Source organism: Falco naumanni, chromosome 18 (assembly GCF_017639655.2).
Source record: "Falco naumanni isolate bFalNau1 chromosome 18, bFalNau1.pat, whole genome shotgun sequence".
Taxonomy (NCBI): domain Eukaryota; kingdom Metazoa; phylum Chordata; class Aves; order Falconiformes; family Falconidae; genus Falco; species Falco naumanni.
Window position 1 is genome coordinate 3,556,705 of NC_054071.1, and position 15,606 is coordinate 3,572,310.

Consider the following 15,606-nt stretch of genomic DNA (forward strand, 5'->3'; position numbering starts at 1 on the left):
TTCTGAACACTCTTAAATGACTGAACAGTATAGACTTCAGTGAAGCTCCAGTCGGAGCATCTACCATATATAAAAGACAACACCTACAGCGAAACTTGCCTAGGTGCATCCCCCACAGTGCGTGTGGGGCAGGGTGGGTAGAGTCTCGCTGTAGCAGAATTGGAAAGCTGGCTGGCCCTCGCGTTACTGTCCTGGCTGTTCGCTGCCAAAACTGGTTTACTGGTTTCCTCTTCCCCCAGTCCAGTATTTGTTCCAGCCCCGTAACGCAGCTTTGCATGCATCTCATTCATTACTCTTTCTGTGCCTCATTCTGTCTTCCAGCTTGGAGTAGAATTGAGGCTCTGGTAACTTCACTCTGGGAGAGCTTATTCATCTTGCTGGATGCCTCTGTCCCCATTAGCCCGTCTCCTTCCATATGCTGCTCTGTTCTATACTCTGAAGAACCTTCTGCTGTTAGTATGGTCCCTCCCCATATACGCTCACTTGCTAGTGAGTGTCTTGCAGTCGGTCTTGGTGTCTGAGAATTGGGGTTTGTAAACTCCTCTATCTGCATGCACTGTATCCCTTTGTCTTTCCAGTAGCCTTAAGGGTCAGGGCTTTTTCATCTTCTCCTCTGTAGTGGTGACCACAGGCAGAAGTTCTACTGGGGCCACAAAGAAATCCTGATCCCGGTGTACAAGAACATGTCAGATGCCATGAGGAAGCACCCAGAGGTGGATGTTCTCATCAACTTTGCATCTCTGCGCTCTGCTTATGACAGCACTGTTGAAACCATGAATTATCCACAGGTGAGTGAGGGATCTAGAAGAAGCCCGAGAAAAGAAGGAAGATCTTGTCAGCAGGGTGCCAGTGTCTCTTAAGCCATGATAGCATTAGCAAACTGTCTTCGTCTTCCAGTTTGGCTGATAAATACCTCAATGCTAACTCCTTACAGACTCTAAGGAGGATACTGGAGTTACAAGTCCAGCGTTAGAATTTACTATGCAACATGTGTAAGAGGAACTCAGCACCTCTTGGGCTGGTGAAAATACCGTGCTGCTCTAATGTGCAAGGCAGTGAAAAAAATCCTCTGAATAGTGCACTGAGACTGCTGTGAAGATCACAGCAGACTGTGGAGCCATGTGCTGGGAGAGCATACAGCGTGACCTCCCAGAGGTGTGACAAGAGGCAGAAGCCGGTCATGCCCCTTGAGCAGCTGTTTACCTTCTCTGTCCTGCAGCTTGTGAAGTACTAATGGTTTTCTTCATCTCCATGCAGATCCGCACCATTGCCATCATTGCTGAGGGCATTCCAGAGGCCCTGACACGCAAACTGATCAAGACAGCTGATAAAAAAGGAGTCACTATCATTGGGCCTGCAACGGTAAGTACTGATGACCTTTTTGTCCTCTTGTCTCTTAATCTTCACATCAGCTTTCTTTGAAGGGCAAAATAAATCCCACAATCCATTTTCTCCGTAGTCATAAAGTGCACATGAGTTCCTCATTTTAAGCTCATGTTACTGTCTTAGTTGTCAGTATTTATACAAACATCAGGTCTTACAGAAATGTTCCTCATTTTCACGTATATTTTAAAGGACTTTACATCCTTCTCTAACTTTCTTGTAGGTTGGTGGGATCAAACCAGGTTGCTTTAAAATAGGCAACACAGGAGGCATGCTGGATAATATCTTGGCATCAAAACTGTACCGTCCTGGTAGCGTGGCTTATGTTTCCCGGTCCGGAGGAATGTCCAATGAGCTCAACAACATCATTTCCCGAACCACTGATGGGGTCTATGAAGGGGTGGCCATTGGAGGAGACAGGTAGGAGTCTGTGTCTTCAACAAAGACACAGTTGGTTGTTTTTTTTAAGTCAGTCAACAGAAGAATTATTAGTAATTTGAAGGAAGAAGGGCAGGTTGGCTGTTAATTGTTCTTCTTTCAGAAAAGTTTCTGAAACACGTTCACCTTCTACCATTTTCCCTGTGTTCTACCCAGATATCCAGGTTCAACTTTTATGGATCATGTCTTGCGTTATGAGGATACTCCAGGAGTGAAAATGATTGTAGTACTTGGAGAGGTGAGTGAGACCAGTTCACTCCTCTGAGAAATACCTGTGTGTTTTGTTTTGGGAGGATCTGACCTGGCTGCAAGGATACTAAATAACAGCTGTAGATATGTGGCAGTTATTCATACTGTTCTTGAATATCCTGATTTTTATTTCGTACTGCTTTAATCAAAAGAAATTGAATGTATTCCACAGACAAGCAGTCTCCCCTATTAAAAAAAAAAAAGGAGGCTTTGTTCTGAGACTTCAGCTGTTATTCAATGAAAAAGGAGGGGAAAAAAAATTGCAAGTAATGGTTCCATGTGCATCTTGGAGCTGGTTTCTACAAAAATGCAGTGTTGAACCAGCTTGGTGGTCTTTCTTTCTGCAGATTGGAGGCACAGAAGAGTATAAGATCTGCAGGGGTATTAAAGAAGGTCGTATCACCAAGCCAGTGGTGTGCTGGTGTATTGGTACTTGTGCCACCATGTTCTCTTCAGAGGTATGTGCAAGAATGGGGGCAAACACATAAAACAAGTATGTATCCTCAACAGGAAGCTAGAAAGCCAACGACATCTCCCACTGTGCCTAAACCTTTCAGAATTGCCAGTAGCAATTTAACGTGCAGAAGTTAAATATAAATAATAAAAGCTTTTTGTGCTTCTGTAGTCTGCCACTGGAGATTTTCAAGGGATTCTGCATGCTTGTAAAGGGAGCCCAAAGATCCCAGGGAACACAACAGGTTCTAATAGCAGTGTGCTTCTGGAGTGGTGGGAATGGGAAGGATGCATGTTAAGCAGCTCTGGAATTTAGAGAGGCTGAACATCAGTGGAGAAGCCTGGAGCAATTCCAGATCAGAAAACGCCCTGCATATTGCAATGCTGACTGTGGTTGCAGCCAAGAGTTCTGTTAGCCAAAAGGAAGGCAGATGTCACTGCTATTCCTCTGTCACCAGTTTCCTAGTCAGTTCTTTATTCTGTCTTACTCTCTTCAGGTAAACAACTTGTATTCCTTACTGCTGTCTCCTCCCTTGTTTGCAGGTGCAGTTTGGCCATGCAGGAGCTTGTGCCAATCAGGCTTCTGAAACTGCTGTTGCAAAGAATCAAGCCTTGAAAGAAGCTGGTGTGTTTGTTCCCCGGAGTTTTGATGAGCTGGGAGAGGTCATTCAGTAAGTCACACCACCCGGGCATATTCAGCAGGGACAAAAACTGTTAGGGCACTGATTCTAACCTGATAAAGGAATATATTCCTGCTTAAAGAAAGCAACTTATATTCTTTATGGGTTTTTTTAAGGTCTGGGTTAAGACCACATGCTTATATCCCTTAAAAGGGCTTCAGTTGATAAATGGATTCTCTCCCTAGGTCTGTCTACCAGGATCTTGTGGCCAAAAGAGTGATTGAACCAGCTGAGGAAGTGCCTCCTCCAACTGTGCCAATGGATTACTCCTGGGCGAGGGTAAGCCGTGCTTTTTTTACCTGCTTTTTGGTTCCTTAGGAACTAGACGGGGTACTTGCTGTGATTCTGGACGCTTCTGGTGATAATGGTGTTGCCTTGGGGTTGTATGACACACTTTGTAGCATTATTTGTGAGCTCACTGGCTACGCTGGTTCTAGGCTGTGGCAGCTGCTCTGAGGGCAAGCTTTAAGGCATTGCTGTTTGACCGCTCTGCCTCCTACTGCCCCTTGCTTCTCATGTGGATTGTTCAAAATCCCATCTTTATGCTGCAATTTCAGGAGCTGGGTCTGATTCGCAAACCGGCTTCCTTTATGACAAGCATCTGTGATGAGAGAGGTCAGGAACTGATTTATGCTGGGATGCCGATCACTGAGGTCTTCAAAGAAGAGATGGGAATTGGAGGGGTTCTGGGCTTGCTCTGGTTTCAAAGGAGGTGAGGCAGCTTTTGTGAAAGCTCACAGATTCTTTGGCTTGAAGTTTTTTGCGTTTATTAATGGGCTTTTAAAAAGAAAAGTAACTCCAGGATTCCTTTGTGAACGTAAATTCACTGGAAATGCCATCTCTGTATTCCCTCTTTTGAGACCGTGTCAGCATTTCAAGGCTTCATACAGCATTTTTAGTCTTGGGATGTAGTTTTCCACAAGTTTTGTGGTGCGTTGAGGAAGTTTCTCTATTCTAGGCCTGTTTCATGCTGACTACTTGCCTATTGCAATAGTCACCTTGACTCGAGAGATTAGGGAGTTTACAAACGCTGGCTAACCAGCCTACAGGGAACATCCTGAATGGCAGAAATTTGCTGCCTTCATCTGATCGTGCGTTCATTAGAGGCACTCCTGGCACCAGCTGGAATCTCTAGCTCAGCAGAACAGGATGAACAGAACTGTAGCGCAGCCTCACGGCTCCTCTCAAAGGAACCCACAATGCCCACGGAGTGTTTGCAAGCTCAGCCTACAAAACTGACCCTTGGCCCGGAGCTAAACAGCTCCTGTGGAAACTGAATAAAAACGTGATGCCCGAGAAGGATATTGGAATGCACTGATGGGTATTGTGACCCTACGGCTCCCTTTCTCTGTTTGTCCTGGTTTTGGCTGGGATGGAGTTAATTTTCTTCTTAGTAGCTAGTACAGTGCTGTTTTGGCTCTGATGTGAGGAACAGTGTTGATAAAGCACTCATGTTTTTAGTTGTTAAGTAATATTTATACTAAGTCAAGGACTTTCCTGTTTCTCAGGCCTTGCCAGCCAGACTTTTCAGTCATACACCTAAAACAAAAGTCACTGTCCAGTGTAACACTGTCTTGTTGTTTGGTTTTCTTTACAATCATTGACTTTACTCTCTCTCTTGCTCAGGTTACCGAAGTATGCCTGCCAGTTCATCGAGATGTGTTTGATGGTAACAGCGGATCATGGGCCTGCTGTATCTGGAGCCCACAACACCATCGTCTGTGCCAGAGCTGGAAAAGATCTTGTCTCAAGTCTTACTTCAGGTCTTCTTACTATCGTAAGTGCCTAATATTCAGAAGATTTAATTTTATTGCTCGCTATTCTGGCTAGGTTTTATTACTAATAATGTAAGATTTAGACTGGCTGCAGAGCCGTGGACAGGTTGTGTCTCTTCACTCACGCTTTGAATTTCTGTTCAATTCAACTCTTAATAGCTCGACGGACTAGGTTTTAAACCTGGAGCATTTTTCTAGTAGGCAAGACTACTTTGATGTGTCTCATTTGAGTCTAGAAATATTTTATAGAGGCCAAATCGCTGTCAGCATTGTCCCTATATTGTTGCCTATTCTCTTCCACGACTGAAGAGTAAAAATGTGAATAAATAGACTTTAGATTGTGTTTCCTTCCATACTCTGCTGCTAGTGGAGATGTGTTTGCTATGTATTGGCACTTGCGTTATAAATAGATGTTTTATCTCAGGTGCCTGCCTAACTTTACTTTCATGAATGCCACAGTGGTAGGCAGGGCAGATGGGGAAGATAATCTCGTGCTTGTTTTGTTACCTTAACTGTGGAGTCCTTTGCTATAACTCCCTTTGTGTACTGTACCCAGGGTGACCGGTTTGGTGGAGCACTGGATGCTGCAGCTAAAATGTTCAGCAAAGCCTTCGACAGTGGGATTATACCTATGGAGTTTGTGAATAAGATGAAGAAAGAAGGGAAGCTGATCATGGGCATTGGACACAGAGTCAAATCGGTAAGAAAACTGCATTGGTACTGGAGGTGTTTTGTTGGGTTTTTTTTTTAAGGAAGGGTGGGGTAGAGAAAAAATGGAAAGAATGAAAAGTAGCAACTTTCACAGGCAGCTATTTGAGCAAATTCTTTTAAACCTACAAACAGTAAAGCTTATGGCCAGTCCCTGTGTAACAGGTAACATCAGTGACTGTAATGTGTTCTTACCTTGCAGATAAATAACCCAGACATGAGAGTTCAGATTCTCAAAGACTACGTGAAGCAGCATTTCCCTGCCACCCCACTGTTGGACTATGCACTTGAAGTAGAAAAAATTACAACTTCCAAGGTGAAATACGCTAGCATTTGGCTCCTCTTGAGCATTCTTTCTTACTGGAGCAGAAGTGACTAGGGGTTAATACTGTATTTTAATCGCAGTGCTTCATAAATTGTTGTGGGGTGGGGTTTTTTTTTTCTATGGGTACTTGAGGCCAAGTACAACTACAGTTTGGCAAGGCCGAAGACATTTGTGGGACACTGCAAAAGTGCTGAGCAAACCAAAACCCATTACCTGTGTTGTCCACTGCCCACACTGGAACTGCTGTGTTCTTGAAAACTGAGGCAGAGGTAGCACACGTGATGGGCTGTGGCAGATAAATTATGTGGTTTGAACCAAATGCAGGCCCATTGTTTGGGGCTGCTTTTCCACCATTCACATTAAGCACAGCTCTTGCTTAAGTTGCTGAACAGCCTTCTCTGTCGCTAGGCTTGTGTGTCCACAATTATGGGCAACCCTCAAATTACCTTACGCTTGAGGATGGAAGTTGCTAGGTGAACATCATTTGCCACTGTTAACATCTTTATTTGGGGTGTGTTTGCATTTCCTGCAGAAACCAAATCTTATCCTGAATGTAGATGGCTTTATCGGCGTTGCCTTTGTTGACGTACTCAGGAATTGTGGCTCCTTCACACGGTAAGTATGTGGCAGGCTGTTCTCTTAGGTCGTGGCCCTATAAAAATGATGGGAGCCATCCTGCCAGCTCATGGGGGGCCAGGATTTCAAAAGGACATTGCAAAGGAAGTGTAGCCTGGACTTGGGAGAAGAAAGCTTTCACATGAGTTTGGTGTTGCTACTGGCATTAGAGCAGACTCGTAGCCTTTCTAAGATCGATTCCTTAAATAGATCGCTATAAGGAACTATTTAATTTATTTTCTTTTGCAGGGAAGAAGCGGATGAATATATTGATATAGGAGCTCTTAATGGCATCTTTGTACTAGGCAGGAGTATGGGATTCATTGGTAAGTTTGCCACGTTCCTGCCCTTTCCATCCTACTGGGGGATGCCCTGCTGCCATGAACATGAGAGAAATATAAAGCTCGATGGGGGCTCTGTCTAAAATCCTAGTTGTACAAATCCAGAAATCACAGTTGTTTCAAGGCAAAGAAAGAGGAGGAGGAGGAACAGAAAATTTCTAACGTAGACCACTTTGTTTTAGGACACTACCTGGATCAGAAGAGATTGAAGCAAGGTCTGTACCGTCACCCGTGGGATGATATATCCTATGTTTTACCAGAGCACATGACCATGTGAGAACCTGTAGTATTGCCTCAGAATGTCTCTTCAAGAAGACAAGAAGCCTGCACAGAGGACAGTCACAAATGGGACTTTGATGTATAAAGACCATTGGTACATAGACATTAAGCTGCCTGGTCAAACTGTGCAAAGCAACTGTTTTATAAGAATAGAAACTTAGTCTAATAAAAACCAAAACTTGTGATGTTCCATATGTTACCTGCTGTATTTAATACTGTCTCTCACCTTTTTTTTTTTTTCTACTCTTGTTTCATTTTGTTCCCAGAAAAGATTTTTAAGAGTTTGGGGTGGGGGGAAGTTTTGCTCCTAGGTGCAGTCTTACTGAACTTGCAGAAGATCCATTGGTCTGGTAACAAGCTGTAACTTTTCCCGACAGGAAAAGTACCCGTTGTTCCCATAAGCCATGACTTTGGATTTTTATTGTTGATTGTTTTTCAATTTGTTTACTGTGTTCTCATCTTCAGTCTGATTGTATCCTAAACAGTGGGACCATTGCTGATGTATAACCAATGTTACTCAAACTCTGGTGTAGTAATTTAAAGTGTAAAGTTGTAACATACTGCTGTTAAAACTGTGAAACTACATGTATTCCGGTGTCTGTATTTATGCAAAAAAAACCTCCTTTACTACTAGACTGCTGGTATCTGGAATGTCACTCTCATGTTATCTGCTGATGCAAAAATAATCTCAGTAATAACTTCAGTGTCCTACTTGTCTGTGTATTGTAACCTAACTCAAATAAATGATACACTACTAATTTACTTTTTTCTCTCTCTGCTTCTGGCTTCTAAAAGTTGGTCCTAAACAGTATCCAACAGGCTCTATGACAAACCGGGAACCAGGCATATGACAAAATTATTCCTTTTTTTTTTTTTTTTTTTTTGGTGTGTGTTCTGGTCGATTTAAAAAAAGGGAGGGGGGAATAAAAACCACAACAAACACACGAAAAAATACAGACTTATCCTACCGTGTTTCAGTGTGGGTCAAAAAGATGAAATTTAGCAAAGCAGGGAAGGAACGAGGAATGGAGTTATAAATAATCGATAGAGCATTATACAAGAGTTGGGGAATTGTGGTGCATAGTAAACGTGAAGTAATCACCTACAGCTCACCTGATTCTAATTAAAAAAAAAAAAAAAAGTACCTTAGGAGTGAGTGAATTCCTGATTGTAAAGTCCTTTTTCCCTGCAAGTTTGCCTGAGAGCCACGTTAATGAGAAGCAATTAGCAGAAGGCCGCAGAGCTGCGGTACCTGTGGCAGAGCCACCCAGCCCCCTCACGGCTGCCCGCGGTGGCCTCCCCGGCTGTCCCGCAGGCCCGGGCTCCCCCCAGACGGGTGTTTGGGGGCGAGGGGGGCCGGTCGCCCGCCCCCGCCGCGGGCTGAGGCGGCCGGGGCTGGTGTCCCCGCCGCGGTGCTGGCCCGAACGCCCCGTCTGCCCGCTGCGCACCGAGGGGCCGCACGGCGCTCGCGTCCCTGCTCACCTCACGGCACTCCCAGGGGACGGAGGCGCCGGCTGAGGCCGCCCCGCCCCCCCCGCGCCCCCGCCGCCATTTTAGCGCCGGCGGTGGCGCCCCCTCCCCGCCGGGAGGCAGCGCCGCCAGCCCCCGCGCAGGCGCCCTGCCCGCAGCCCGCCATGTCGGACAAGATGGCGGCGGCCGCGGCCTCCCCGCAGCAGCAGCCGGGCCCCGGCGCGGCCGAGGCGGAGGGCGGGTGCTCGCGGGGCGGCGGCGGGGGGATGGATGGGGAGGCCGAAGCGGAGGAGTTCGGGTGCCCGGCGCACTGCTCCGGCCTGGCCTGGCGGCAGAACGAGCAACGCCGCCACGGCCTCTACTGCGACATCACTCTGGCCTTCGGCGGCGGGCGGCCGGGGGCGGCCCGCGAGTACCGGGCGCACCGCTCCGTGCTGGCCGCCGCCACCGAGTACTTCACCCCGCTGCTCTCGGGGGGCTTCGCGGAGTCGCGGTCGGGCCGTGTGGAGCTGCAGAAGTGGAGCTCGGAGGGCGGCCCCGACCCCGACACGGTGGAGGCCGTCGTCGGTTTCATGTACACCGGCACCATCCGCGTCAGCCCCGGTAACGTCCATGAGGTGCTGGAGATGGCGGACAGGTGAGCGGGGCTGGAGGGGCTGGAGATGGGCGGCAGGTGAGCGGGGCTGGGGGCTGCGGGGGGTTGGAGATGGGCGACAGGTGAGCGGGGCTGGAGATGGGCGACAGGTGAGTGGGGCTGGGGGCTGCGGGGGGCTGGAGGTGGGCGACAGGTGAGCGGGGCTGGAGGGGCTGGAGATGGGCGACAGGTGAGCGGGGCTGGGGGCTGCGGGGGGCTGGAGGTGGGCGACAGGTGAGCGGGGCTGGGGGCTGCGGGGGGCTGGAGATGGGCGACAGGTGAGCGGGGCTGGGGGCTGCGGGGGGCTGGAGATGGGCGACAGGTGAGCGGGGCTGGGGGCTGCGGGGGGCTGGAGATGGGCGACAGGTGAGCGGGGCTGGGGGCTGCGGGGGGCTGGAGATGGGCGACAGGTGAGCGGGGCTGGGGGCTGCGGGGGGCTGGAGGCTGCGGGGGGCTGGAGATGGGAGACAGGTGAGTGGGGCTGGGGGCCAGGGGCCAGGGGCTGACCGCAGCCGCCCCACCAGGCTGCCAGGCAGCCACCTCACCCGTGTTCGTTTGTCCTGCAGGTTTCTGCTGACCCGGTTAAAAGAGTTCTGTGGAGAGTTTCTGAAGAAGAAACTCAACCTCTCCAACTGCGTGGCGGTTCACAGCTTAGCCCATATGTATTCCCTGAATCAGCTGGCCCTCAAAGCTCAGGATATGATCAGGAGAAACTTCCACAAAGTTATCCAAGATGAGGAGTTCTACACTTTGCCCTTTCATCTTGTCAGGGACTGGCTCTCAGACTCAGAGATCACAGTGGACTCTGAAGAAATCCTCTTTGAGACTGTTTTGAAGTGGGTTCAGAAGAATCCAGAGGAAAGAGAGAGGTACTTTGAAGATCTCTTTAAACTGCTTAGATTGTCTCAGATGAAACCCACTTACCTTACTCGCCACGTCAAATCTGAAAGGTTGGTATCGAGCAACGAAGCGTGTGTTAAATTGGTGTCCGAAGCTGTGGAGAGTCATGCCTTGCGGTCTGAGAACTTGCAGTCGGGTAATCTACAACATTCCGCTTGTCCTGTAGCATTGTTGCCGCGTTTTGGACAAAACATGGATGTCATTATGGTGATTGGTGGTGTATCGGAGGGAGGAGATTACTTGAGTGAGTGTGTAGGGTATTTCATCGACGAAGATAGGTGGGTAAACTTACCGCATATACATAATCATCTTGATGGGCATGCTGTTGCTGTGACAGAATCTTACGTTTATGTGGCTGGCTCCATGGAGCCGGGGTTTGCCAAGACTGTAGAAAGGTACAATCCAAATAGAAATATCTGGGAGCAAGTCTCAAATCTAATAACCAGAAAGCATTCTTTTGGCCTTACTGAAGTTAAAGGAAACTTGTACAGTATTGGTGGACATGGCAATTTCAGTCCTGGCTTTAAAGATGTGGCCATTTATAATCCCGAGCAAGATAAATGGGTTAACTTGGAGTCGGCACCAAAAATCCTTCGTGATGTCAAAGCTGTTTCTGTAGAAGACCGGTTTGTTTATGTTGCTGCTCGTACCCCAGTTGACAGTGATAGCGAAGATGGGTTGAGGGCGGTTATTATCAGATACGATGCTGAAACAAGGCAGTGGCAGGATGTGGAGTCTCTGCCACTCATTGATAATTATTGCTCTTTTCAGATGTCTGTTGCTAACACAAACTTTTACCATACAGCATCATGCTGCCCCAAGAGTTACCCTATAGATAACGAGGAAGCCAAGATAAAAATCTCTGGCAGGGCCTCGGATGAAATACTTGAAAGCTTGCCCCCAGAGGTTCTTAGCATTGAAGGAGCAGCTATTTGTTATTATAAAGATGATGTTTTCATCATTGGGGGGTGGAAAAACAGCGATGATATTGACAAGCAATACAGGAAAGAGGCCTATCGTTACTGTGCTGAGAGAAAGCGCTGGATGCTTTTGCCTCCTATGCCTCAGCCTCGCTGCAGAGCAACAGCCTGCCACGTGAGAATTCCCTTCAGATGCTTGCAGGGAACACAAAGATACCCTATGCCGCAAAATTTGATGTGGCAGAAAGATAGAATAAGGCAAATGCAGGAGAGGCAGATGCAGGAAATACACCGACACTCCCTAAGCTTACGGAGAATGCCACGGTCACAGATTGAGTGCTAGTTTCTGAAATATCACTCCTGATGAATTTAGGAAATACTGTGCTAAAACATTATTTTTTTTTAGGCTTGATAAGTCTTTATAAGACATGAGGGTGTTGATTGGATTTGAGGCATAAAAACAGCATTTTTATGTATTGAAAATTAAGAAGCTCAGAAATTGAGGACGGATGGCAGTTGAGAAATTGTGCGAATCCAACAGTATTACTTAGTGGTGCCCAGGGAAAAAATGTAGCCTGTATCGGGCTGTGAAATACCTCTGGGAACAAAAAGTCTGTTATTTCTCTCTTCAGGTCTTTGTTTTCAAGGATTTCTGTGGAGTTAAGTCTCTAACAGTTCTATTTTGAAAATCGAAGATCTCAATAATTTAGTGGTTACATTTGTGTGTGCTTGAAAGCACCTGTTTTGTTTGCACTTAAATATTGACATTCCTTTGATTCTCTCCTCAGTGACTAAACTTCACATATTGGTGTTAGTGTACTTAGCTTTCCCAAGTTGGAAGCAAGTGCAATAGTTATACCTGTATATGAAAACAAAAGCACAATCTTTCTTTATAAAATTACTTCAGGATATTTCTATGTGTATTAAATATTTTTTATCTGTATGTTGTAGAGAGGCTGCAGAGTTTGTAAATGGATGATTGGTAGAACACAAGACTTCTAAAACAGAGAACTTGAGGCAGTAGATTATTTTTTTTTCCAGGTGTATCTGAAGATGCTTTGAGTTTGTCTTTGACAGCTTCATTAGAAACTTGGGTCGAGAATCAGCCTGATAAAAGGAGCGAAAACCAGCAAAGTAGCCACCCACCAACGTTGGCTATTCACTTCCACCAGTGTGGATTAGTAAGAATGAGATTATACCACAGTACTAGGCTGAACCCTGAGCTATTTGTAGATCCTTTCCCAAATGTTGCACACATCTTAATTCTAGTGAAAAAGTGATCAGAAGAACCCCCAAGAGCCTGCTTCCAGCCTGCCTTTGACAATCAGTACCCTTTGCCTTCGGTACGCTTTCCCGAGAAACTTGCTGTGCTGCAGTGCTCCTTAACAAATCGATCAGCACTTGGGGTTGCTCTTGAAGTGGGACAGTTGAGTCCTCATAGTCTAAATATTTGGATTTCCTTACATACTGTGGTGGCGAGATTTAAGCTGCTGTAAACACCTTTTGGTGTTTTGAGGTGGTTTTGCATAAACCAGTGCCCTGGTTGGCTCTGGCTTGCTTAGTGCTGTACTCCCTAGGAGCAGAAGGTGGAATGTTTCCTTTAGAGTTATCACTGTCTCTCAGTTAACTGATCCGCTGAACAATCCCCCCTGAAAGTGCTCCCAGACAGTTTAGGTTACTAGTGGCTTCAGTGCATCCTTCCTGCCTCCTTTTTTCCCCATCCTTCCCTGCGTTTGAATTTTCCAGGTTTTCACATGCAGCCGAACTCGGGATCTTAGGGAAGGGAAAGGGAGGAGTAACCAGGATGTTCCAAAATTTGTGTAGGCAAACATTGGTGGAGAGTCTCTTTACTGTCTTTGGTTCATATGATGATTTGCTGGTGGTTTTGATGTGGGCAACTTCTTTGCAAAAGAACTTCTAAACAGTTTGGTTTTGTTTTTTTTTTTTAATTGTTTAGCTTTCTGAACTGATACTTCTCATTTTCCAATTCAGCAGGCAACCTAGATCATATCTGAAACACTGGGTAAGTCTTTCAACCACATAGTGTGTAAAGATTTCTCTGATGTGTACATCCCTTAATGCTCCACTTCGTGGTTCACTTGCCACTTTTGATATCAATAACTTGTCTTTTTCTAATAGAATAGCCTTGTTTAAAAAAAAAAAAAAAAAAAAGGAAAGAAAAAGAACTTGAAAATCCTGACAGTTTAGTCGAAGTTTCCTCATCTGTGGTAACTGTGTTCTGGTTTATTTGCCTGTCGGATCATTAGGGCAGATTAAATTGTACAATGCTGGCCTAATGCAAGAGAGGAAATTGTTCAGGTGTAAGGCTGATGTTCACAAGCGACTGTTACCAAACCAGCTCATGGAGGCCTGTAAGCAAGGGGTTAATCAGTGGAGTTTGGCCCATGAACTCTTACAGATTTGACTGGAGTAGTTTAAGAATTTTACTGCCCCTACAGCAGGGTTTGTGACTAGAAGCACGAAAATGCCTTACGGCTTTAGCACTAAATCCGCTGATTTAACTTAAATTTGTGGGGGCTGATTTTAAGATACCTTACCAGACTTCGCACAGAAGCAACTGAGAAGAGTTTACATGCTCCATCCCACTGACATTGCTGTAGGGATTTAACAAGCAGTTGAAGGATGGTGGTGTGTCAGGCCACCACAGCTCTGTCAAAGCCCTTTTGTAGCCTGTCCACAAATACGGACAAGTTGTAGGGACAAATACCGAGATTATTATTTCAGTTGGAATATGAACTAAGTGGTTTTAATGTGTGGCAGCATGCAGCCAAGTTAGATGCAAGGACAAATTTCTTGCAGTCTGTCTTTTTCTAAGCAAAATTTATATTGCACTTACCTTAAGACCTTCTGGCTGACATACAAGCTGTATAGTTTACTAAAAACATTCCACTCAAAGACAATGTCAAAGCAGCTTAGTATCTGGACAGCTTAATTTGCAAATGCCAGCCACAGTTCTGTATGTGATGCACTATATCTCCATATGCTCTGTTTGCATGGTGAGCGATGGGCACTGTGAACACCACTGGTTTGCTCTAACTTTTGCTATGCCGATTCTGTGGATTTTTTTAAGTGGTTGGGGGTTTTTTAGCCTTGACTTCTAAGTGGACCAATTGCATTGCACATCGTTTTTAACTGATAAATCTTAACTATCCACTGGATCACACGTAGGTGTTTGGAAGAATTGCATTCTTGATTCTGGCTGTAATTTATCCCACTAACCTGTGAATCACGTAACAAATTCCTTGTGGCCCTTGACTGCTATAGCTTGCTGGGTGTTTATAAAACGATCCTATAAACAAATGCCTGGGAATTCTTTCAGTGTGTTTCTAGTGGCTACTTAAATGTCAGCAAGATCCTAGCGCGTATTCAGTAAGTATTAGAAGGCTGACTTCTGGCCTTACTAATGTAAATATCAGGCGGAGTTTTTCCTCCTCCTTATGACAACCATACCTCTAGACCTTACTGAATACGTGCCACAAAACGCATGTTTCATGTCCTGCCTTTCTGCTCAAAGTATTAGTGGAGTAGGACACATCCTGCCTAGCACTCCGCAGTCGTCGTCGTAATTTCTAGGTGCCATACGTGTACATAATGTTTTATAACTACCTGAATACTCTGTTAGTATGCTGGGTTTGTATGTATTTTTAATAAGACTCCCTTGCAGATAGTAGGATAACACTCCAGAAATGAAGAGAGCATGCCAACTTTTAGCGTGCATTATGAGTAACTACGCCAAGCGTTCTGCTATACTATTTCAATATCATTTTTCTCCATTACAGTAAATGTTAAAACTATTGGCTCAGCTTGTGAGTCATGGAGTAGACTGATTGCTACTGACAAACTGGCTCACAAAGAATTGCAACTTTTTAGGTTATTTTGAACACAACCTTGTAATAGTATGATGTAACGTTCAATGGGCTTTAAAAAGCAAGCTTAAAATAAGTGGTTTATGGCTTAGTTTTATTTTCAGCTCTGTCATATTATGCTAGGGTATAAATCATATCTCTAATCTGACAGTCCTGAGTGGAAGTCTGATAAAACAGGTGCTCCTGAGGATCTAACCCTATTACTAATATGAATGTAAAGTGTGGAACTAACGAGATGTTTGAAGACTATTAATAGTCAGATACTCCTCATAGGTCCATGTCACTGTGGATCACAGCAGCTGTACTCTCCTGTCGATAATAATATAGACTTCAGCAGATTGCTTGGGGAAGCAGCACTCCTGTACTTACTTCCAGTAAGGTAAAGTAGTATGTGTGTATAGGCTGTTTGAAACAAATCCTACTGTAATGTTCTTTACCTTAAATACACTGTACTAAAATTTATTGTAATAAGTGAATTAATGAAAATAAACCCTTTATTTCTCTAGCATTCAGTTGTACCTTATATTTTTTAAGTTGCTCTGTAGGCTG

At 45.5% G+C, this 15,606-nt stretch overlaps 2 protein-coding genes across 5 annotated transcripts in view; both read left to right on the top strand.

Annotated features, from left to right (window-relative positions):
* The window catches only part of ACLY (ATP citrate lyase), a 32,129-nt gene extending 24,121 nt beyond the window's left edge, over nucleotides 1-8,008 (top strand). For all 4 annotated transcript variants that reach the window (XM_040617099.1, XM_040617096.1, XM_040617100.1 and 1 more), the window contains 14 exons: nucleotides 620-788; nucleotides 1,258-1,362; nucleotides 1,607-1,803; nucleotides 1,978-2,059; nucleotides 2,418-2,528; nucleotides 3,067-3,194; nucleotides 3,389-3,482; nucleotides 3,761-3,915; nucleotides 4,830-4,980; nucleotides 5,535-5,678; nucleotides 5,889-6,002; nucleotides 6,544-6,626; nucleotides 6,876-6,952; nucleotides 7,150-8,008. In XM_040617099.1, the coding sequence (XP_040473033.1) occupies nucleotides 620-788; nucleotides 1,258-1,362; nucleotides 1,607-1,803; nucleotides 1,978-2,059; nucleotides 2,418-2,528; nucleotides 3,067-3,194; nucleotides 3,389-3,482; nucleotides 3,761-3,915; nucleotides 4,830-4,980; nucleotides 5,535-5,678; nucleotides 5,889-6,002; nucleotides 6,544-6,626; nucleotides 6,876-6,952; nucleotides 7,150-7,244 (1,705 nt within the window). In that variant the 3' untranslated portion in view covers nucleotides 7,245-8,008. The remainder of the gene's footprint in view (nucleotides 1-619; nucleotides 789-1,257; nucleotides 1,363-1,606; nucleotides 1,804-1,977; nucleotides 2,060-2,417; nucleotides 2,529-3,066; nucleotides 3,195-3,388; nucleotides 3,483-3,760; nucleotides 3,916-4,829; nucleotides 4,981-5,534; nucleotides 5,679-5,888; nucleotides 6,003-6,543; nucleotides 6,627-6,875; nucleotides 6,953-7,149) is intronic.
* An 872-nt stretch (nucleotides 8,009-8,880) lies between these two features.
* On the top strand, nucleotides 8,881-15,565 carry KLHL11 (kelch like family member 11). The gene is made up of 2 exons (XM_040617210.1): nucleotides 8,881-9,353; nucleotides 9,917-15,565. Exons 1-2 carry the CDS (start codon nucleotides 8,881-8,883, stop codon nucleotides 11,511-11,513), a joined length of 2,070 nt encoding a protein of 689 aa, XP_040473144.1. The 3' UTR covers nucleotides 11,514-15,565.
* The last annotated feature ends 41 nt before the right edge of the window (nucleotides 15,566-15,606 follow it).

Coding starts and splice junctions, on each gene's coding strand:
- KLHL11 (XM_040617210.1), top strand. CDS start 8,881: ATGTCGGACAAGATGGCGGCGGCCGCGGCCTCCCCGCAGCAGCAGCCG. Junction 9,354..9,916: donor GTGCTGGAGATGGCGGACAG/GTGAGCGGGGCT, acceptor TTTGTCCTGCAG/GTTTCTGCTGACCCGGTTAA.